This window comes from Sycon ciliatum, chromosome 1, assembly GCF_964019385.1.
Source record: "Sycon ciliatum chromosome 1, ocSycCili1.1, whole genome shotgun sequence".
In the NCBI taxonomy this organism is placed as follows: domain Eukaryota; kingdom Metazoa; phylum Porifera; class Calcarea; order Leucosolenida; family Sycettidae; genus Sycon; species Sycon ciliatum.
This window is the reverse complement of record NC_088643.1, coordinates 83730346-83755427: the sequence shown is the minus strand read 5'-3', so window position 1 is coordinate 83755427 and position 25082 is coordinate 83730346. Positions and strand designations below refer to the sequence as shown.

Below are 25082 nucleotides of genomic sequence, written 5' to 3'. Positions count from 1 at the left end.
GTACGACTATCCACCGCGCATCCCCATCAGTTACAGAATGTTCTTCCTGCCAATTCCCGGAACAATGTGAGCCGAGCCTTTCCCCACTCCGTCATCCCAATTTGGAACCAGCTGCCTTCCTCTATCGTTCCCCACCCATTTCACCCAAAGAACATCCAAAAGTTCAAGACAGCAGCTTATCACCATCTCCTCAAAACGAACTGGCATTGGGCCACTCATAGCATACGCGAGTGAGAGGGTACAGTGTCCTACCCTGCTTGGACAAGTCTCCTCTTGAATTTAAAAGTCTACAGCGTTCACATCAATACTCAACTTATTCTTTTGCTCACTGAGCAATACAATCTTTCCATTTTCTTTCTTCCGTTTTCTTTTTCAACTTAATCCTCCCTACCCAATATCCCTTTGGTGCGTCCATGGAGCTATGAAGCCGAGACCTCTGGTCGGCGGAGCTTAATGGGCCCCACCACCACACTCCATTATTCACCCCAGTCACGCGGCCTGGAGATATGTGGATTTTGTAGAAAAAACAAGAAAACAAAACATGTAGCTACATGCGTGCGCCTGGATGTCAGGGTTTTCACGACTCTCTGCTGATGTACACCAGTTATTATGGCAGTCTGCGCAGGAACTGGAGGAAGACCGCGAAGAGGGCACGCGACGTATCTATCAAGTATCATACACTTCTCAGCCAAGTAACATTAGTATGGCACTATGTCATGACCACGAACTTTAGTTTATCAACGCCAACAAAATAAACTCACTGAGCAGCTAGGTACTAGGTGAACACTGCAGCCTTGTCAACAACTAATAACAATACATTATGGGTTACTTGGACAAGCATCACTCGCGCGCGCGCGCCTGCACCGTGACTGTGAGGCTCGAGCCACGCCCACCATGGTCGGTGGGCAGTGCGGGCTAGACCTCACGTCCTCAGTCACTTGTCAAGGGTCATATGGATACCCAACTTCCGGTCTGATAGCGGAGTGCATACATACATGTACAAAGACCATGTCCATGTATGTGGTAGTGCCCATACACAGGCTACCCCCCCCCCCCCCCCCCCCCCCCCGATACCGATGCTAAGCTGTCTTCAACGACTTGCAAGTACATGTAGTATGATTGTACGAAACAGTTCTGTCTGCAGATTGAGTGTAGTATGATTGTACATAGTTGCAAGTACCGGCTTATTGTAGACCCAGTGACCAGGTGACCCAGGCATAAGGCATACCACACAACAGCCACTGGCAGTTGAAGTTGGCTACTCCATGCAGACCAGTGTTTCTCCCAATGTTATTATGGATATCCCTAATGCTCTCCTGGGTGAAACAGATTTGGAGAAAATTGGTTTGTGTGCTGTAGCCAAGGACTGATTGCGCGTTACGGGTTGGATGACAAGGCTACAGTACAGAGTGGAGTTTTTAGAGTTCTCAAAACTGATACTTATGAGTAGTACGGTAATGTTCATGTTACAGCTGTACTGTAGCAGCAAGAGTAAAGCACTACTGGACCGACAATGGCAAGTGAACAGCTTGAAGCCCCCCCCCCCCATGACTAATAATGGTCTTGGCAACACGTAGGGAGTCGGACTATAAACATCTTTGCAGTTTGCCCTAACGTTAGATGTGGTTTCGCAACTGCTACTGCACTTTTCAATGTCCCTGAATTTACAGTAGGAGCTGCAAAACCTTAAAGCGACCTTCCAATATGGTAACATTACAAGTAACGTTACTTCACTATAGCAGCAGAAAGCGGCCATTGGCAATGAAGGAAATACAATGTAGGGAGTACCAAGGCGGGCTACTCGGAGGCAAGTCCGCCACAGTTCAGCTCCACTGGGAATGCAGCATCAATTCAAAAACCGTCCAAAGCTTGACAAGAATGCAACTCCAGTGGAAATTGTTGAATCATAGTCCATATCAATCTAAGCCGGATCTCATCCGGATATGTCAGGCACAAATGTCAGCGTATTCATATGGCGGCCATGCAAAGGAAGCGAGCAGGGTACTAGCTAACATCAGATCAAGCAGTCAGCTGACAAATAAGGAAATTGGCAACATCTTAAAATAAACAGTCTGAGGTGACAGGTGTGTGGTGATGGACAATCCATAGCAGCTGGCTAATGTACAGGAATCTTACCAAATCGACTGCATATCAACAGCTGGCTACTATTGAAGCCGGAAACGTTGTACTGAACAGCCTTCCTTATTGGCCATGGGCCATCGTGGAAATAAAGAATAATAATACCCTACTGTGGCCGGAGCCAGAAAGAAATGCAGTATTTGGCTCAGCTTGGTTCTTGCTCACACACAGACACACAGACACACACACAGACACACACACAGACACACACACACACACACACACACACACACACACACACACACACACACACACACACAGACACACACACAGACACACACACAGACTCACACACACACACACAATCATAACAGAGGTAGCATAGTACATGTGGGTGAGCCAATAGGCAGCATGTATATCTACAGTGGATCCTGTACGGGTCCTAACCATGACCGTAGGCAGCTTACGCTGTTTAGCTATTATACTGTACATGGACACTACTGCACTACGAGTGCTTTTACGGTAGCGTGGACAGATTCAAGTGGGACGCGATCCGCTGAGAACATGGTTTTATAACGACTGTGCAAGCTGGAAATGATAGTGCGTCACGGTATAGAATTTTTTTCAAGTAACATGTTGTAGTTCACTGCCACTCACCATTGTGAATGAGATAAGCAGTAATTTCAGGATGAGCTGCTGTGAGCATGTGACTGCCAGCCAAGCCGTTCACTGATAGCCATGGTACCTGATAGTCTCCAACTTCTCCAACTCAGGTTGAACTGCCAGTTAGGAAGATGAATGATCACTTGGAAGATGCCGCTGCAGTCCAGTTAAAGTCCAGAAATCGAGCCGGCACTCCCAATGCTCCCAGTTTCTCCGCGGAGAGGGCCATCAGGTGTGGTTGTGACAGGATCAGGTTTCTCCAAGCCATCTCAGCGAGTGAAGGAATGCCAACATAGCCAATGCAGCAGCCATGGGAGCTGCAGGAATGGAATGGGACAGACACACTATTCAGATTCCTGTCGTGTTCCCAAGGATGAGTTGGCCAAATAAATCCACCAGTGGTGGCAAATGGCTGAAACAACTGGAATGGAAGATGCCTGTCACGTGACCTGAATTGGGAGTGTTAAGCTGAGTTCCCAACTGGCGTGTGGACGCGGTACGCTTGCGGTTTGTGCGTGCCCAAACGCGCGTTCAGGCTTTCACAGAAAACAGCAATTCGAGTCGTGCTTAGGGCGTGCAACGCCTTCGAGTACTGAAGTACTAATATTCTTTTAACCCCCCCCCCCCCTCAAAGTGACTGGCACCTGATACGCGCTGAAAATTCCAACATGTTGGAATTTCCATTTCCCCGCATTTCCATACGCACGACGCCCCAAAAGCCAGCGAAAATACGTCCTAAGTCACTATGTGTAGCTTTACACTGGCACCTGCATGTCATCATGGCACTGCAAAATGCATGGAAGTCACCAAAGAGCTGCACAGTAAAAGGCATCGCATTTCCCAGTGTGTTGCTGCACTGGGGTCTAAGCCCACCTTCCGGGCCCAACATTCGTACTGTAAGCCACCAGTCAGACCGACGTTTTTGGCCATCCGAAGTTTATAATTATGATCAAACCGTCTAGTAGATACATGTGACTGTGTATACAATACACTATCAATAGTTCAAAGTTTTAAGAAGCATGACTAAAGTTCTAGGCCAGTCTCCTACTTTCTGTCCTCACTCAGAACCGTCTGAACTGACAATGTGTACAACAAAAATTCACGGTTCGTGTCAGACTCGGCTAGAGGCCGAGTTTTCCGCATCTGTAGGAGCGCCACAACCCTTCAAGGATCAAGGCGCAGATGCAGTGAATGGGATTTTCAGTCTTTGACCACTTGCTGGTGAGGCGATCTGCTCACCTCCCACCAACGTGTACAGGCTTTGTGCTAATGCAATGATAAACTACAGTCAACTTTGCATATAACGACACTCGGCGGCGGGGCATCAGAAAAGTGTCCTTATTCGCGAAGTGTCGTTATACCCGAAGTCTCATTCTATGTATTACAGTTGGATGGGACTTTGCTCTGGGCATGGAAATTCTGTCGTTATTTGCGAATTGTCGTTATATCCGCAGTCGTTATTAGCGAATTGTCGTTATATCCGCAGTCGTTATTAGCGAATTGTCGTTATATCCGCAGTCGTTATTAGCGAATTGTCGTTATATCCGCAGTCGTTATTAGCGAATTGTCGTTATATCCGCAGTCGTTATTAGCGAATTGTCGTTATTGGCGAATTGTCGTTATATCCGCAGTCGTTATTAGCGAATTATAGTTATATCCGCAGTCGTTATTAGCGAATTGTCGTTATATCCGCAGTCCTTATTAGCGAATTGTCGTTATATCCGCAGTCGTTATTAGCGAATTGTCGTTATATCCGCAGTCGTTATTAGCGAATTGTCGTTATATCCGCAGTCGTTATTAGCGAATTGTCGTTATATCCGCAGTCGTTATTAGCGAATTGTCGTTATATCCGCAGTCGTTATTAGCGAAGTTGACTGTACAGCACATGAAAAGCAGTTAAATGATAATATACGTGGCAGTGCCGCAGCCGCGACGGTTGGTCGATTCCGACGCACTCAGCATTCAGAGTCTAAACGCCGTGTGATTTTGAGTTTAAAAGTATATGCGTTTTAAAATGTGCGGCTAGCACTCTCGAAAGTACAGTTGGTACTGATAGCATGCTCAGGGCGACAACACCAGACAATGGTGAGTAAAGCATGGGGGGTTTAACAGCGGTCTCTGGTTTATATTGAGACACACACTTGCACAGCCTAACACAGCATACCATTCGCACACGCAACTATGTAATACTTACTCTCGAACCACGGTCTTATTTCGTTCAGAGATGCCACCGAACACGCAGAGGCAGTGAGACTGCAGAGAATACAAACACGCAAGTAGAGGTCATGCGATTGCATCAGCAGCTGGGCTGCTTTGGCTAAGTCGCGGCACAGCGATGAACTAGCGACTCACTAGCGACTCACGCTCTATACATAGCGCCCATGAGCGGTTCCGCAGACTCACCACTATGACACCATTCACGTTACCCCAGGCGTGTAAGTCCCTGCTTTAGTACGCTGGCCCTTATCAGGTGGATGGAGGTTACGGATTGTGTCAGGCATACCGTATTTTCCCCAATAAATGTACAGTACTTTTATTTTTTCAAAGGTGGTCAGACCTGTACTACTATAGGAGACTGTACTAGTATCGGAGACGTGTACTTTTATTGTTTCTGGAAAGATTGATCGCCTGCGTTGGGTGGCAAACAACTCGTGATAATGATGCTGTAAGGCTGTAAATACATCCAACCATGGTAAGAATCAGTGTACAAAGACACAAAGATTACGAACAGGTAAGAAAAACGAAGTAAGGTGGACCCTGGTACATGTACCCCAGTAATACCCATCACATAATTCTCGCATGTACTATTATTAGAGACGTGTCCTTTTATATTTTTGATCCACGCTCAACATGTACTGCAGTTGGAGACGTACTACTAGTATTGGAGACGTGTATGTTTAATGGGGAAAATACGGTACTAACTTCCTATAGGTGACTTATCACAAGACAGCACCACACTAGCATAGTGTATGTACCTCCGACAGGACGGCCACATGGCTTGCCGTACGTCGCTTCAGATTCATGGGTAGCTTTGTCCAGCGTACTCGCGAGCCGAGGAAGTCCAGGCGCCAGACATCGCCCATTAAGCAAATCCAATCAGGAGGATTGTCGAAGATTGGCGTGTGTAAACTACACTTTCCACCGCACATCACAGCGTCTAGACAGTGTTGCCAGGTACACATCAAACATCGCACAAACTATACATCTGCAAATGCACGCACGGTAAAAGCATGAGATGCCGCCTCGACCTGCACCGGGCCGGAAATGCAGAACCCTAGTGCGGTGTGTTTCGGCCTTGTTCCAAGCAAAAAGCCGGGACTTGAGCCACATGGACTGCCATGGACTTGAGCGTAGGCAGAACCAAGAGAATGCGAGTCATCGTACCATAGACCTGTTGTGGGGCGTGAAATTAGGGCCAACCCTGCATCATAATAGTACATGAACTAGCAAGTCCATCAGTTTAAAATTGATTCGAAATTGGAGGAAATGTTTTCAGGAGAAACAGGGCATGCAACGACAATGTGCTTGGTAAGGTGCGGGTGGAACGGTGGAAAGAACTTCCAGTCACCCAAGACAAACTTGAAACCAAAAGATGGCCCCGTGACGTGAAACACATGTGAGCGTGCACTAGTGCAAACTTGTGTATGAAATCGTAAGAAAATGTATGAATTTGTTACAGTCGGCTGTTGGCCAGCACTAGTGAAATTTAATTCACATTTATCCCGCTCCATCATCGGTTTCCGAGATTGTCAGTGGAATACATATTACTGTGGCAATCTCCCTGGCCTAAGCAATATGACTACAGTGTAGTGGGACACACATCAGTTTCCTCGGAGACAAGAACTGACGTTACTAAGAAGAAGACACACTTCAGGCTCTTTAACAACATATTATTACTGTAAGTCGACAAATTTTCGGCGCATTCAAATTTTAGGCCTCCCAGGGCTAAACCCCATTTCGGCCACATCAAATTTTCGCCCTCTACTGCTGCCGCATGTATACACTGTCACACTGAACCTTGCAAAACAAAATTTCGGCCGCAACAAATTTTCGGCCAAACACAACAAGGCCGAAAATAGCCGAAAATAAATATGCGCCGAATATTTGCTGACTTACAGTATTTGGATTTGAGCAGTTGGAGGTTTCCAATCTACAAAATCAACTCACATGATGAGTTGGAGGTTTCCAATCTACACAATCAACTCACATGATGAGTTGGAGGTTTCCAATCTACACAATCAACTCACATAATGAGTTGGAGGTTTCCACTTGAATCTACACAATCAACTCACATGAAGAGTTGGAGGTTTCCAATCTACACAATCAACTCACATGATGAGTTGGACGCGACAGCCTGGTAGCAACGCGGCCGGGGAAAACCATGCGTGGGGTCTGGCTCGCACGGTACTCGGTCCCACGTACACGTGTCGTAGCTGAACTTGTGGATCTGCAGTGAAGAACATCACCGCATCGACATCGGAGGCTCATCATTTCAAGCAGTGATAATTGTTTATGCTACAACCCCAATGACTCAGACTAGCTGCATATAATAATAATTATTATTATATCAATATCTCATAGCATGTCGTTGAGACTGCCAAAAACAATGTAGAGATATGGGTGATAGCCAACCATGGCCTATAGGATGAAACAAAATACATATACCGTATTTCCCCGATTATAAGTCGCACCCCCATTTTGATATATTGACTTCAGTAGTAAGTCACGCTCGATTGTAAGTTCCCCCCCCTTTTTACCCTTGAATTTTAGTGTAAAAAGGTGTGACTTATATTCGGGGAAATACCGTATTTCCCCGTAAGTTAGTTCTCCCCAATGACTTAGTACCCCCTATAAAAAATACACTTTCCACTGCCGAGGTGATCACCCCGAAAGATAGTAAGTTCGTACCCGTCCTACATGTACAGACACCGTACAGTACATACATCATATACACGGACACTAGAGTTGCGCAGGCTTCCCACTGCGTGTCATTTACCCCCGATAAAAAAAGTACTCCCCGAAAGATAGTACCACCCCCGAAAGTTAGTACTCATGTGGCTGCTGAGTTCGAAAGTTAGTACGTACTAACTTACGGGGAAATACGGCATGGTAGTCAGAACAGTGTGGCAGTGGATTACATTCAGCTGCTACCAGGGAGTAGTAGTATTTTTACTACCATCCCTGACTGCTATTCATCGGTGCGGTATTCTAGCAAGTCATTCAAGTAGAGTGGATTGTGCCTATAGGTTCCGCTTGCCTCTTCTGCTGACACGCCCTCTCCACCAAATTTCTTGCCTAGCACAACATAGAAGCAGTCCCAAAATGAGATGATACCAGCACCTTCGCTGTGAGAAGAAAACATTCAAAGAGAGTCCACATGTAGCAAGCATATGCTGTGTGCAGTAAAATGGCTATTTTCGGCAGGTAAAGACTTGAGCGATTTATAAACCTAATTAAAATAGAAGAAATCACATGGAAACGAGTTATGAAGCAACTATCCACGACTGTAACAAGATAATAAGCAGTCAGAAAGTGTGATAACAGCGTACAAAACTGACATGATACTGAGACATTCAACACCCGGAGACCTAGCTCTCACACACCTCCAGTGCGCAAACCAAGGAAGGCTGTTGGAGGTATGTTGGAGGTGTTGGAGGCGTGTGAGAGCTAGGTCTCATGCTCAGGTCGTTGAATGTCTCAGTAACATTACAATACCGAGTCACAGTCCCAAGAGCAATGAGCACATTGCAATTATGAAATACTATCCGAGCAGAGTTCGGTGAACCGACATGATATACTTCGAAGTACTAGTAAACACAGGAACAACAATGCAAGTCGTATTCAAAGCATTCTGTTCATCTGTTACCATGGCAAATGGTGCAATACACACCCTGCTGATGTTTGCTGCTGCCGGTTCATACTTTCCCCATAGAATTGTGTAGCCAACTCTATTTTTCTGAGCTTTTGAAGAAGTTTTGACACTCTCTTCCTAAATTCTGGCCTCGCAATCAGCTTTTATGATGACATATTTTCGTCTTAATGAAAGATGGGTTTAATAGAGACTTAAAGCTTTTCTGGCGATAAGCAGAGAGTAGTAAATATGGTATTTTACTACTACTCCCTCGTAATGAGCAACTATCAAGTTACGTATTTGGTTTAGGTTTGCTATTGCCGGTCGTGCTCAGACACGATCTCGAGCTGGTTGGGAGGACCCTCAAGACCTCGGCAGATCTTGAGGAGCTGAGGAGCATCGCCCAGAATCGCGGGGCGTGGAGCTACCTCAGCGGCCGTATCCTGGAGAGATATGTTGCTGCTCACAGATGAACCCTGGTAATGATCAGCAAATTCAAATTCAACTTGGTTGAGCTGCTCGTTTGCTTGTTTTAATTGTATTCTATTTTCGTCACGCGTTTTATATCGCATATGTTTTATATCGCCATCACTCAGGCAATATCCTGTTTCGCTGTTGTCGCTTCGGCTTATGCGAAAGCTATACATGCTGTGTATATCTACATTGCATTGATGCCAACGCGGAGAAGCTTCTAATAATAATAATAATAATTGCTATTGTGAATTTATGAGCTCATGTATGACTGTTAGATAAAGGTGACTGATATAGGACTGTATCTAAACAGATGAGCCATTAAATGGCAAGCTTATTGCGCACCACATGAGCAAGTCGACAAGGGATGAGCGGACTGGGGCTATTGCTGGTGAACAAGTGCCACTGCTGATTGCTTCTGTTAGAGAGCCACAGCTGCGGTGCCGCCGGTTTGGCCATGATGTACACGCGGCAGTTGCTAGCCGGCAACAGTGGTTTAGACAAGGCCATGTGTCGCATAGGTATGTTGCTTGGAAGAGTGGTTTAGACAAGCGGCCATGTGTCGCATAGGTATGCTGATACCGGTAGGTATAGTAGTCGGGGCCCGGGTTGGCCCAAGCAAATTTGGACCGACAATGTATGCTCTTCTGCCAGGCTCTTGTTCTTGTATGTGTCATTAGCACTGTAGTCTGCTACTCCTGTTACCGTCCAGTCCGTCTGGCATTATATCCTTTGCACGCATCAGTTAGCTGTGCCCCAATGGCCCTCCAGATATTGGTACCGAATAGTACTACGAATACAATGCCACACTGCAGGGTACGGTGCAGTCAGGGATTTTTTCAACTTCAGCGGTAGTATTAGAAGAAGTTGGCTGCTCCTAACGTTGGAGCGTGTGCTTCCCGCTGACTGACAGGTACTTGAGTTCCGAGCAGCCAACTTCTGCTGATAGAACCACTGGCGTCGCTACGTCTCAGTTCATATTGCCCCCCCCCCCCCTCCCTCCACTATCCTAGCATGGGTATTACACTAGAGATGGTTACGACAGGTGGCATTATGTTATAGAGTGTTTTGCTTCTGTTGTGTTGTTGCTATCATTTTAGGTCAGTTAGTGCATTTATTATGCATACGGTTTGCAGCAGTATCAGCACAGGTGCACAACATGTCAAATACCGGTTACTAGGCGGATGTCCTCGCTGGGCCACTCGTTTCCATTCACCCTCAGGCAAGGACAACGAGTACACCTGAGATGGAGCCATGCTGCCCACTCCTCCGGGTGCTAGCAGGTATGCGTGAGAACCGTCCACGTCATATGACAATTGCTGGAAGGGCAAGACGGACAGAAAATGGACCACGTGATGCCATTAGACCGCGACCGTGGGAAGAAAGCTGGCTGGCAGAGACCGTGGGAAGAAAGCTGGCTGGCAGAGACCGACCTACTTTTGAGTCAGACTGAGCAGTTGCCATCAGAGTCGAATGGGTTCCTGCAAAATGAAGATATCATTGTCACATGTCTGTGTGTGTGTGTGTGGGGGGGGGGGGGGGGGAGGTAAAAGGTGTGTTTGTGTGTGTGTGGGGGGGGGGGGGGGTGGCCAGTACATGCGCCACGGACATCATTCTGGTACAGTGAAGTGCGGCGCATTCAGAGTTAGAACATACCTGAACTGAATCGGGCGGTGGAACATCCCCTGTGCAGGGAAATTGCTCGTAGCAACCAGTTCTTATGTTGTAGATGTGGCATGTCCCTGCTCGGAACATTTTATCTGCATACATACATGTACATGTATAAAAATATTCATAAGTTGAGGGAATGGACAGGGGAAAAGTCTGAAGAACAATTGACTTGTCACCACCAGGAATCGAACCAGGGACCTTCGCTAGAGGCCAGCAATGCTCTGACCACTGACCTATGGTGTAGCTGTCATCCCAGCAGAGACCACATGTATATTTTTATTATTTTTTTTAAACTAGTAATTATAACATATCATCTCCCCAATACCTTCACAACCAAGGCCCTTCCACTGCAATTGCAATTAAATTCGTCTTCATCCGGGAGTATCACAGTAGTGCTCCCTGATGAAGCACCAAGGGTGAAAACTTGGAGACTAATTTAATTCAACTATTGCAGTGGAAGCCGGTGGTTGTGAAGGTGTTGGAAGAAGGATTGGCTGGCTGCAGTGGAGCCTCCGAGTATTGAAGAAAGTATAAACACATCGTTTTAGAAGAAGTGCAGTGTAACCCCATCGCAGTCTGTGTCAAGGCAGACTGCAGCGCACCTCCCCCCCCCCCCCCCCCCCTCTCCCCCCCCCACACACACATGCGCACGTACACACCCTCCATCCTTGGCTGCAGCTTCATTTCTTCCGAGTTTTCGTCTAAGCAGGAGGGCATCATCTGAGAAAACTTGGTAGAATTGAAGAAGCTTAAACAGCCTAAGATGGAGTGTGGGTGGGTGCACTGCAATTGGCTAGAAACACATCATGATGTTAAGTGTGCATGCCATGGATTAATTTTTGGAAATGCTTCAGCAGAAAATCCGAGGCTCTTCACACCTAATGGAGTTTACTGCCTATAGTGTTATTCAGTGTGCATGCCATGAAGCTGACAATGTTGCTTGCAAATGGCGTATTACCTGAAGTGCTTCGCCACTTTCACCAGTGATTACATGGACATAGGCCATATTGCCGAAAGCTGCAAGCGCAACTCCTTGCTCACGGCAACATATTATAGTGTTTCAATACTACTAGTAGACACCCTTAGCAAACAACGGTAACGTTATTTTTTTACGGTACTTGTACCTTGATCGCCCAAATAGCGTTGAAGCTGCAGCGTAAAAACGTTATGGGGGCTGATTTATCGTTCTGACCAACGGTACGTTTTGTGGCCAAACATTGCATAGTCCGTACGCATTTCACCTTGTATTGCGTATATGGTGACATAAATGGTTGTACCGCGTGAAATAAAAGCTATTCTCGTGGCAACAGCGTGCTTAAAATAACGTGCATCTTGCTAAAGGTCGAACCCAAATCACGGTACTGTAAATATACAAATTTTCGGCAGCTATTTAATTTCGGCTATATTCGGCACCGACCCAAAACGCCTAAATTAAAACGCCGATGAAATTTTTCACAGCATCTGTCGCAATACCATGCCCTCTACCCCACGCCGAAAATAAATCGCCGCCGAAATGTCAAAAATCGTGAAGTGCCGAAATTTTGTATATTTACAGTATTTTCCCCCTTACGGTAATGCCGTTACAACAACGTTTTTTGCTAAGGGTGTCTAATGCCCTGGAATGGCTGTCATCATTCCCAGCTACTGTGTCTTGCAGCACACACTGAGCACAGCCATATCTACATGTTTCTTCTTGTCTTGCACCAATACCACGATGCACGTGAAGACTATGGGAGTGGTAGCGAGCACCGGGACTATGGGAGTGGTAGCGAGCACCGTGACTTTCGCTACTTTACTCTGAGCTACACCCGGAGTCACTAGATGTGCACTCCATGTCACCAAGAGCACCTACGGTTATGTACTCTTCATGTCACTTACTTCCAGTAAAGGTCAAGACTCCTTCTTCTACAGGCAGCACTGCCATCATCAAGCAAGCAAACAAAGGACAGCAATAAAAGAAGGGACAGCAAAATTGTTAGAATCTACTCTTTTGAGTAGAAAAAAGGAATGCGCCTCCTGAAAGAAGTAGTTTCTACCCAAACCTGTAGATCAAAAGCGAATGCCCTCTATTAAAGCTATACGTCGGAGGATTGGCACCTTTCTGAAGTGAGCAGGACGTGTGTTTCATCACTCTTTGGTTAAAATTGAGGTAGTCTACTTGAGAAAGGTGCATGCCAGTTATTGCATGTATGCTGTACTTTGCTAACCATCGATGCTGCATTCTTGCACAGCACAAGGCTGGTATCGAAACATTGAAAACCCTTGATTCTGATCTTGTTTTAAACTGACTTACTGGTGGAGCAGACATCGCCAGTAGGACGGCTGCATTTGAGGCGGTTTGGTAGATGCGTCCATCGCATTGTTAGCAAGTCAAACAGCCAGATCTGGAGACACGGTACGAAACGCAGGTGTAGAGAATAATATCTTTGCAGTTTGCACTAAATTTGGTGACATCATGATGACGTCATTAACTTGCCCGGACTAGGCTGGATTTATGACATCAGAGAGATAGACTTTGTTTGGGGGTAGATGGGAAAAAACCAATTTCTTTCTTGTTTCTCTGCAACAATGAATTTCATACTAGAATTTTTCCAGTCAGGATCCGGTAGGGTGCCATATGTCCCATACCGAAGTTTGAAAATGATCTGACTTCTTTGGGACAATGGAGAGCCGAAATACTGAGTTTTCCCCATCTACTCCCATACAAAGTCTCTCTCTCTCTCTCTGAAGTCATAAATCCGGCCTGGTCTGGACAAGTTAATGATGTCATCATGATGTCACCAAATTTAGTGCAAACTTCAAGCTGGTATAACTCGGGAACGGCTGCTCCGATCAACCTGGGACCATCACCATTGGAATCAGTGCATTTTTCACTACAGGTTGTGAAGTTTTCATTTTAGGGTGAACTTCCCCTTTAATGACCAATAACACCGTTTTGCACGAATTAGGTGGGTCCACTTTAAAAAAAAAGGTCCTGGCATGGCTTGACCTGCCGGGATGGGTATGGCCCTGCACACTCACTCCAGCCCTTTCCTAAAGACCAGGGGCGGATCCAGGGGGGGGGGGGGTTCGGGGGGTTCGAAGGAACCCCCTAAAATTTTTCCGACCATGGTGCATTTTTTTTTTTTTACAAAAGCCAGGCATGCGAATTGCTCCTAGGATCCTGCCGTAGCGCATATATAACCCGAGCTGAATCATGCAGATGTTACATTGATACATTGATATGATCCTCAGACGAACACCTTGCCCATAGGCCTTTCCCAAATCGGCCATCTATTTTGGCCTATTCGGCTATTCGGCTTTTCGATCGGCTGAAAAAATCGCCAGAATCGGCTGAAAATTTCTGTAAAAGGTGGAAATTCGGCTCTAAAGTCGCAGCCACCTTTCGCAGACAATGATTACAGAAATTGTATTTGCATGCTATTGAGGCACTAAAACAGCAATTTTCGGCGAATTCAGTGCGAAAATTGCGTATTCGGCTAAAAGATCGGTGATTTCTTCAAAACCACTATTTTCGGCCAATGTTTCGGCCGGCCGATTTGGGAAATGCCCACGGGCCGTGACGCAGGCGCACACAATCGGTCATGCCCAGTTGCCCACGACCCTGCAAAACATGTACATTATACTACTTTCACTTTAGCTCATACATTTACCGGTACATGTACATGTACATGTACATGTACACCCTTCAAAGCGGTGAACCCCTTGTACTTGTAGTCTAGGAGCCAAGTCAGCAAAAGTCCAAGGAATAAGGTATTGATGGGCGACAAGCCTCTGGGTCATTCTAATAAAGATATTATTATTATTACATGTACATGTACTTGTATATTCGGCGATTTCTTGGTAAAATCTCAGAATTCGGCGAAAAGATCGGCGATATTCTGAAAAGGCTACTTTGGGCGAATTTTTCGGCCGGCCGATATGGGAAAGGCCTACTTGCCAACATTCAACGCTTGGTCGACACGTACTCTGATGATCTGCCAAGCTCTTCAACTATATCAACTGACATCCGAAAGTGGGTCAGGAAATGGAAGGACGCAACAGAGAAGTCTGGTGCACTTCCAGCTACCCCACGAGCTCTTGTGCATTGCGATGCTGATGTTTTCCCGAACATCCACGTCCTCCTCCGGATTGCTTCAACACTACCCGTCACCTCTGCGGAGAATGAGCGCAGCAACACTTCCTTGAAATGGCTGAAGCACTACCTGCGCTCCAGCGCTCGACAATGGGATCAGAGCGCCTATCCTCTAGCCCTTTCCCAAAGGTGCCCGCCCTTTTTTTCGCCCTTTTCGGCCCTTTTTGGAAAAGCCCGTTCTTTCGCCCTTTATAAGGGCGGAAGAAAACTGAACCCCCCCTTGGAAAAATCCTGGATCCGCCCCTGAAGATGCCATAACTTTTTGCAACTTATGCTTTTCGTAACCGTGCCAAAACAAGTGCAAGTCGCTGAAATCGCACCCATATTTTCATAAAAGGCTCAAAAGTTGCTGACATGTACATGTAAATGCAATGATGCCAACACCACCAAAAAGGAGCGGGAATAGCAGAAATGCAGCGACAGCAAGCTCTACAGTCAACTTCGCTTATAACGACTGCGGATATAACGACAATTCGCGAATAACGACAGAATTTCCATGCCCAGAGCAAAGTCCCATCTAACTGTATACATTTAACTTCGGATAAAACGACTATCTGAATAACCACAATTCGCGAATAGCGACATGCTTTTAGTGCCTCGAGGTCATATTCACTGCTTGAATAACGACTTTCTGGGTTTTTGACAGCTATTTCAAGCACCTGTCATGCAGAAGTACCAGAACCCATGGCAATGGATAAAGGCACACGTGCAAGAAGATGCAGCCAAGGGGGGGGGGGCTTTTTATTTTTACATTTTATTTTGCTTCTAAATAGTTGGAGTGATCAGCACAACTACACACATACACAGTAGCTGTAAATACATGTACTTGAGTATGATTGTACACTAATCATCATACATGTACATGTACACGATTGTACATGTACACGATTGTACATGTCCCTGTTGATGGCTCCAAAAGGCTAATTTTTCAATCTATTTGCCTTACATATTGACTTTGCAGTTCCTTTCAATTGTAATATGAAAATAAAGTACACATTGGCATAGAGCATGAAAAGAGCTTCATTTTGATATGCATGTCATACTATACAATATATGGGTTCACATACATTTATTATTATTATTATTATTTATTACAACATCTCAAGACTCGGCGGAAACACCAGCCAATGTTACGAGAGTGGGTGATTGCCAACCACGGCGATAAATAGAAATAAGGGGAGGGAAAAAGAAAGAGTAGCAAAATGAACAGCAACAACAACTCCGTAAAGAAAGATAATGTCAAATAAAAACAGTGAAAAACACAGAGACGCAAAGGACATGTGGATAATGAGCTATTTATGTCGTAGTAAATAAGGGGCGGCACGGATCTTAAACAGGCGGAGTGAGATCAGATCCTTAACTTCTCTGGGTAGAGTGAGCCAAACAGAATAAGCAATAAAGAGAGGGGAGCGCAAAAGAGTGGATGAGTTACACTTAGGGAGTAAGAGCGAGTTTCTAGTTCTTAGAGAAGAGAACCAATTAAAACACATGAGATGAGGTGGGCACAACTCAAGCTTAATAGAATGGACAAGAGAAGCCAGGTGTGCACTGCGTCCAAGTGATAACGGGGTTGTGTGAGCGATTTTATAAAGGGCGGATGATGAGAGCATGCGGGGTTGACGGAGGAGAATTTTAAGGATTTTCTTGTGATGTATTTCAAGCTTTGCAGCAGCGGAAGAGGATAACCCAACCCAAGACGTATCTGCATATTCAAATATTGGGCGAAGGTAGGCTAGATAAAAAAGAAGCTTGCAAGAAAGTGGGAGGTAGGAGCAGTGGGGGGAGAGAATTCCTAAGGATTTACTTGATTTTTTACAGATATATTCGATGTGAGGTACCCAAGAGAGTGCAGAGTCAATCACAATGCCAAGGTGTTTGTGAGAAGACACTATGTCAATTGGATTTGGAAGGTTGGCATGGATGAGGGTTGTGAACTCCGGCTGGGGCGGGAAGAGCATGATCTTTGTTTTTGATAGATTTGGGGACAACCTCCAGGACGACATCCAGGAAAGAACTTCCTGAATGCCAGCACGCAAGTTGTTTTTCAGGCCAGTGAGGGAAGCTGATGAGGTGAGAAGGGTCGTGTCGTCAGCAAACAGAGACGTTCCAGGGAAGACTGCAGGTAAGTCGTTTACGTAAATTATAAATAGTAGGGGACCGAGAATTGATCCTTGAGGAACGCCTGACAATACTGGCTCTGCAACCGAGGATGTGCCAAGCACAGTTACGTACTGATACTGCCCAGAGAGATAAGATTTCAGCCAGGAGAGTGGTTGTTTGCGTACCCTGAATGCATGCTCGAGCTTTGCCAAAAGTCCTCGATGCCAGACGGTATCAAAAGCCTTGGCCAAGTCAAAGAAGCAAATGCCAGCAAGCGCTCTGTTATCCCTATGCGCTGGCACACCTGCTGCACGATGCGGGTCAGTTGAAGGGAGGTGGAGTCGCCTTTACGAAACCCAGATTGTGCGGGACTCAGAAACGGCGAAACATGTCTGTATAAGTGGTCATAAAAGATGCGTTCACATACTTTGGACACGCAGGGAAGAAGAGAGATAGGGCGGTAGTTTGCAGGTTCGTGGCGGGAACCTTTCTTGAATACAGGTATGACTTTCGCTGTTTTCCATGCGGAAGGGAATATGCCCGTTGTAAATGACATGTTGAAAATATGGCACAAAGGGAATGCTATGGATGGTGCCAGGGCCTTGAGGACCCGGTTGGGGATGCCGTCAGGACCAGACGCCTTGCACGTCGGAAGCTTCTTCAGCTGACGCTGGACAGTGGCAGTTGTGGTGATGACGGACGTGAAACAAGCTGAGGGCTCCGAGGGGGTGAGAATAGGGGGAATAGAGAGCAACGGGTCATCTGGCCGAGTCACAGAGGCAAACTGGGCGTTTAATGCCGTAGCTTTGGCCAAAGGGTCAGCCGCCTGCTGAGTCCCTGTTGTGAGTGACGGAATTTCCCGTGATACGTTTCGAATTCTTGCTTGTCTCACAAACTATTGAAGCGATGGACGGTGTCTACCCTGCAAAGTAGTTTGCACTGAGTGGATATAAGCTCTGTACTTTGTCCGCGTCAGGGTTTTCACTATATTTCGTTGCTGTTGGTATGCTTGTTTGTTTTGTTGTGTTGAGTACTTCTTAAAAATGCTATAGAGATCATATTTCCACTTGATTGCTGTGCGGAGATGGGCATCAACCCAGGGTGGCTGACTGGGCCGTGGGCAGCGGTGAGAATACGGCTGCTTTCCGAATGGCCAGAGGTGCTTCTCAAGGGCACTGTTGAGAATGGAAGAAAAGTGCGAAAGCGCATCATTGACGTTGCTGGCACGCAGGTGCCAGCTCCAGTCAATATCAGAGAGCTCTGCATTCACACTATCCCAGACGGAAGATGGCACGGATTTAAAGTCATATTCCAGCTTTGCAGAAACATTGCTGAAGTGGCTTCGGGGTGCAGCAGCGGGATATCCGCTTGCAGCAGGTTCCTCACGGTAAACAGCATCAGTAGGCAGTAGGAAATGACTAAGGATCTGTGCGTGGTCAGATGCACCAAGAGGAGCAACAGATGTAACAGAGAGTAGTAGGTGAGGATGATCCGTGAGTACAACGTCAATACACGATGTTGAGCCGTGGGGGGTAAAGTGTGTGGGGAATGTCACCATTTGCTCAAGGCCAAAACAAGAGAAGAGGTTACGGAACTCCCTTCCAGCACGATTCGTGGTGTCACTAGGAGACCAGTCAGAGTGGCGAGCATTCAAGTCTCCTGCAAGTACAATCGCCGAATTGGGGAGGCTAATATTGCACAGACAGTCCTCTAGGAGGTCACTAAATGCCTGGACTTGGGAGATGCTGTCTCCAGGGGGTCTGTAAACAGAGCAGATGATGAGGGGGAGTGAGGGAAGGATCACTGGCCGCAATTCGAGCCAAACCGCCTCCAGTCCACAGCGCTCAAGGTCGAAGCGGCGCTTGATGGACATGAACGATCTGTCAGCTACAAGAGTAGCAACACCGCCATAGCCTCTTGCTGGCAGGTTATCAGAGCTGGTCGTGGGTGGGCAGTCCAGGCGGTATGACGTGTAGCCTGGAATTGAGACGTCTATGGCAGCTGTCAGCCACGTTTCACATACGCAGATTATGTCTGGAGAATACTGCTCACAGACTTGACTAAGCTCAGCTAACTTATTTACTATGGAGCGGCAGTTAAGTGAGAGCACTGAGAAGGATGAAGGTAATTGGGCAGGTTGATTGGAAGTTTCATTAGTTTGTCGTCCAGAATCAGGAAGGAATGGTGGCGCAAGTGGATTGAGCGACGCACTCAGTTCTGTTGAGTGATGCGGTCTGATTTGAAGCGCCATTCACGAACCGAAATGCCACTTGGCCAGAAGTCTAGACTCTGGACCTTCTGCCAATGCTCCTCCGAAATAACAAGGTGGGCATACGCCAGACCAAAATACCGTGCCGCAGATACTGAGCATTTGATTACAGTCACACTGCGGTCCTCGCACCATTTAGCGATTGAACTTGCCGAGCAACCGACATCAACACGGCCAACGTAGACGGCCTTGCACTTTAGCCGACTGGCACCCCTTAACCGGTCGTGCTTGCGTGCAGGGCGCTGATAGCAAGATGTCACCGTTGCCTGAAGTGCGGGCTCCGTTACTGAGCCTGCATTCATCCTGTCTGGTGCAGCCTGGGCAGCCTTGGCACGAAAGCCATCGGTAGCCGGCGCAGCCGCAGCCCTGGAGTAGGAGTGGGGGTGCATCTGCGCCTGGCACGCACCCACAGCCTGCGCGGGCCGTGGATGTACCCGCGGTGAAGGACTGGTACAGGCTGTTTGGGTGCCGGCCAGGCACTCCTCCAGCTTCCTTACTCGACTGCAAGTTACGTCCGCGCTAGCAGCCACACATCGGATTTCTTCGCCTTGCGACCTGATCGCTTGCTCCAAGGGTCCGGTATCCGTCTTCTCAAGCCTTCTTTCAAGAATATTGAGTCGAGTATCCAAGCCATTGAACGAGTTACTGACGGCTGACACCTCCTCAGGGATACGAGCAATGGAATCTAGGACCGTTTCCATGTGCTCTTCTAAAAGATCGCTCATGCAGGTGCGGAACTGTTTCATGAGGTGGTCTGCATTTACGATGCCAACAGAGTCCGGTGCGGGGAGCTGTGTCGGCGACTTTCGACCGGTACCAACGCCAACGCTGGAAGCAACATTCTCAGGTGACTCCGACAGCTCTCCCAGCTCAAACACAGGTCGAGGCTGTACATGTGCGCAATCCCTGACAGCACTCGCACCAACATGCCTCCGTTCCAGAGAGGCAGCACTTGCTGGCGTTCCAGCTAGAGCCTCCAAGGCCCGCACCATCCCCTCGAACGACATGATTGCTCTGTAGCTGTGTTGACGTGGTTTCAATAGCGCGCGCCTCTCACGCCTCTCACTAGTCCCAGCATCCAACAGAAGTGTGAATGCCAAGCCAGGTGCGCAAACAGCACACTGGGCTTGTCCGTGACAATAACGTAGTCGGTGTGGCAACTAGCGTCTCCAAAGTACAAGGCCGACGAGGAAGGCTACACACAGCCACCCAGCTTCAACAAACGGGAGGGCAGCCTAAAACTACAATGTCAATGGAGAACCGGCAGGACAATGAATCACCTGGGTCTCAAGAATAGCAGAGCAGGCCAAATCACCACCGATAAAACCACTGCAGCCGACTTAAAAAGTCAAATGGAAGGTAATAGGGCAAGTTACGTGCCAGTAGAATGAACCTACACGATGGAATATTTCAAATCTGGGGAGAGGCAAAAACTGCATCCGCACTAACTGAGTTACCTTAATTTAAAAAGAACCCAACCTCATACGTATAATTATCTGGCCACCCATTGACCATGATGCTACATGAGGAGACAATAGTGATGACATTTTTCCAATGAGACCAATTTTATGACGCTCCATGTTACTGAAGGACTAACTTCGATCATTGGTTTTGTAGAGCCCCATTCTCTAGGAGCTGTCTACATCTGCTTTGTTTCAATGTCCAGCATAAGGGAAGGTGAACGTGTGGATCAAGCATAACTGCTTGGTTGACGCTGCCGTGGGAATGCGTATAATAATAATAATAATAATAATAATAATAATACGAAGTATTGCGAGTTGCGACCTCGGCGATGATTTGTAAGAAAAGGGTTTGCTCCCCAATAATAATAATAATAATAATAATACACAAAGGCACACAATGAAAACCTTGGCAAATTTATTCCGTTGTGACTCCGAGTTTCATGGCTGAACCAATCATCAGACAACGATAATGGAATAGGAGGCAGCGCTGGTATATCTAAGTGGAGAGAGGTGTGATAATACGATAGCGAGAGGAGTAATCGCGTGAATGTATACAGGGACGGGCTATTTCAGAGGCAGATGCAGTAGGCGCAGGTCTAGCACTAACAAGTACGCGCTTAATGTCGCTCACACACCACACACACACATACTAACACGCACACACATAGTAACACGCACACACACATACACACATACACGCACACACTAACACACACATACACTCACCCACAACACCCTAACTTGCACACGGGCGCACGCACACACAGGACACCCACCCACCCACAACACCCTAACTCGCACACGCACAAACACACGCACACACGCATATACACACACCTATAGACACATGTCCACACGTATACACAGGCATCTGCGTTCGTATGACAAATCTAAGCGCACACAAACTCCTGCAATCACGCGTCAAAAACCCCGAAGCGGTCATAGCTGTCTATGTAATAGGGGTGGCCAGCAGAAACTTGCGCTGGTGAGGGCATTTAGATACCAGCTCACTTCTCTTGTTTAGGGAGGTAGCTTTTGAAGCTTTCAGGATGTGGAACTTTTCGGTTAAGCATAGGCCACACTTCTTGCTGATGTTAGTGTACGAAGGTGCTCTATCCTTGATCTCCCATCTGATGTCGAATCCGCGGTTCTCGTTTTTCAGATCCCAGATGTGCTTGGACAACTTAGTCGATGCGGCGTACTTTTCATGGCGGAAGTCCGAAGTGTGTTTGTTGTAGCGCTGCTTGAATGTGGTAGCAGTCATGCCGACGTAGGTCTTGACTTCGTTGGATGCTACATGTGCCTCGTACACGACGTCGGAAGACTGGCAGTCACCGTTGAGGGGCACGACGCCTTGACCCGACAATTGCATGGCACAACTGGCGGTCGCGAGTGAAGTTTTGCAGCATTGTGCCCTTTGATAATCGACGCTACGTTCTTCATACAGCTGTAGCTTACTTTTGTTGTGTTCTTGTTAAACACCTTGTGTAGCGCCGACCCTTCAGGGAAGTGTTTCTTGACGAGGTATAGAAACTTTGCGCCAACGTTGGTTTTGACCGTGGTACTGTACGGCGGGTTAAACCAGATGACGTCGCGGCTGCGCCCTTTCTTCGCTTTTTTCTTCTTGTTGCTCGGTTCATCCTTGTATGTCATGGTTTTCGGGTGGCCACTTGAGGCCAGTGCGTCCTCGTATAACGTTTTAGCATCGTTGAACACTTCCTCATTGCATGAGATACGTTGCAGCCTCTTGTTGATGCCAATGGGTATTTGTCTCAGCACCTGCGGTGGGTGACAGGACCGCACATCGACGTACAGGGGTGTACTATTCGGTTTCCTGTATGGTTGGAATGTTCCGGTGGCGAGATTCAGGGTCACATCCAAGTAGTCGACGATCTTCTTGTTGGTTTCGATTGTTATTTTTAAGCCGTGTGCTTGGAATATCTGTATGATCTGTTTGCGCGTGCGGTCGGCATCATGACCCGTGGCGTCCTTCATTATCGCTAGTCCGTCGTCACGGTAAAGACCCACGCACTGGTCGCCCAGGAGTGGACGGAGTTTGCTGAGGATTAAAGCCCCAACAAGCTCGCAGGCTTCTGCGCCGTCGTACGACCCCATTGTTACGTCGAATGACCCGTCCTTCTCCTTCTTCATCCATGCTTTGCCGCCGTCGAACAACAATGACTTCCGTGCGTGCAGTATCGTCTCAATGTCCTTCTTGGACATTGGAACGTGCGTCCCGGCGTACGACAGGGCATCCAGCAGAAGGTCTTTCGTTATGCTGGGGTAAAACTCGACGATGTCGAACACGACGAAGGTGTACCGCGGCTTGTCTTCAATGCCCTTGAACCACTCGATGACCGCTTGCGTGTTCTGCCACAGATTCTCACATACGCTGCTCCGCATGGGGCCGATAACACCATCCAGTATGGATTTGCTTACGACGCCTATTTCGGACTTGGCGGGGTTAATCAGTCTGCATTGCAGCTTGTCATGGAAGTCGGCTTTATGATCCTTTAATGTGACGAACGCTTGTGCCTTGGCCAGACATTCCATTCGGTCATCCAGGTGCAGATCGGCAGCTATATCGCGGGCTTCGGCATTAATCGCCGTGTAGTCGGTGTCTGGGGCGAGTTTGTACTGCTTCGTCACGTTGTCATGTAGCAGCTTTTCATACTGCGGGGCTGATACTCGGTACAAGTTTCTTGTCTTGTCCGCTGGTACCACTATATCATCACACTCTTTGATCTTCTTCACATCGTTCTTCATCTGCTCTTGAAGCTGGTTAGAAGCCCGGCGGAACGTAATATGCTCAACCATATTATACATTGCGTTCTCGAATGCCTTGAGTTCTTCAATCTGGGGTGGGCAGTTCACGGTTTTGAAGCCGTACGTCTTCTTGGCGCTATCTTCGTTGGCGCCTTTCAGGGTGAAGAGAGCTTTCCAACGCATTCGTTTTATGACCTCCTCGACTCGCCTCAGGAGGCTCTTGGTGTATTCCTTCTCCGAGGGCGCTGGGATGTTCTTGAGGGAGTATCCGAGCGATACCTGCCTTATGGTCTCCATTGATGCAGAAAGAAAGCGAGAGTGCTCGACCACCAGTGGAGGGAGCGAGAAGCACAGAGGCAATATGCTTTGGTTCTGCAAGAGTGCTCAATGCCTGATTCAGGCAGAGCGGCGTACACAAAGGCACACAATGAAAACCTTGGCAAATTTATTCCGTTGTGACTCCGAGTTTCATGGCTGAACCAATCATCAGACAACGATAATGGAATAGGAGGCAGCGCTGGTATATCTAAGTGGAGAGAGGTGTGATAATACGATAGCGAGAGGAGTAATCGCGTGAATGTGTACAGGGACGGGCTATTTCAGAGGCAGATGCAGTAGGCGCAGGTCTAGCACTAACAAGTACGCGCTTAATGTCGCTCACACACCACACACACACACACACACACACACACACACACACACACATACTAACACGCACACACATACTAACACGCACACACATAGTAACACCCACACACAAATACACACATACACGCACACACTAACACACACATACACTCACCCACAACACCCTAACTCGGAGTCACAACGGAATAAATTTGCCAAGGTTTTCATTGTGTGCCTTTGTGTATGCCGCTCTGCCTGAATCAGGCATTGAGCACTCTTGCAGAACCAAAGCATATTGCCTCTGTGTAATAATAATAATAATAATAATAAATACATTTAAATGGGACTTCGGGTATAAGGACACTTCGCGAATAAGAACACTTTTCTGATGCCTCGCCGAATGTCGTTATTCGCAAAGTTGACTGTATACCCCTTCCTGCTGTGAAGCACAGCTTTACGCCGTGCAAGTAGCTTGTTGAATGCATCCTCCTTTATTTCAGTGCACGCAAAAGGCAAAGTGCACATAATGTAACCACTGGTGAATGTTCATCTACTGTTTCTCTGAAATGAGCCTGAACTCTGAAGTCTGAAGGCACGCGAGAAATGAGTGGGTAAGCATTCGTCCAACATGTACTCTGTGACTTGACCTTTTGACCCCATGCCATGGGCCCATGGCGCCAAGGTTGCGGAAAAGTTGCGAAGTAGTTCGCGAAAATGAAGAAAGTTGCGAAAGTAAGTTGCAATTTCTTCCACAACCAAAAGTTGCGAAAAAAAGTGGTGAGCATCTTTGGGAAAGGGCTACTCCAGGGTGTGTGCTATGGCCCTGCACACTCACTCCAAGGAGGGTGCTTTGGCCCTGCACACTCACTCCAGGGCGGGTGCTATGGCCCTGCACACTCACTCCAAGGCGGGTGCTATGGCCCTGCACACTCACTAGAAGGAGGGTGCTATGGCCCTGCACACTCACTCCAGGGCGGGTGCTATGGC

General features: G+C 47.3%; 1 protein-coding gene across 1 annotated transcript in view; it reads right to left on the bottom strand.

The window, feature by feature from the left end:
* Window positions 1–1839: 1839 nt before the first annotated feature.
* LOC135805935 (kelch domain-containing protein 10-like) overlaps window positions 1840–25082 on the bottom strand; it is a 26486-nt gene continuing 3243 nt past the window's right edge. Inside the window, exons 3-11 of the mRNA XM_065320055.1 lie at window positions 13029–13119; window positions 12614–12652; window positions 10721–10824; window positions 10235–10383; window positions 8000–8087; window positions 7075–7189; window positions 5718–5899; window positions 4937–4995; window positions 1840–3059 (exon numbers count right to left, since the gene is read on the bottom strand). Coding sequence (XP_065176127.1) covers window positions 2882–3059; window positions 4937–4995; window positions 5718–5899; window positions 7075–7189; window positions 8000–8087; window positions 10235–10383; window positions 10721–10824; window positions 12614–12652; window positions 13029–13119 — 1005 coding nt within the window. The 3' untranslated portion in view covers window positions 1840–2881. The remainder of the gene's footprint in view (window positions 3060–4936; window positions 4996–5717; window positions 5900–7074; window positions 7190–7999; window positions 8088–10234; window positions 10384–10720; window positions 10825–12613; window positions 12653–13028; window positions 13120–25082) is intronic.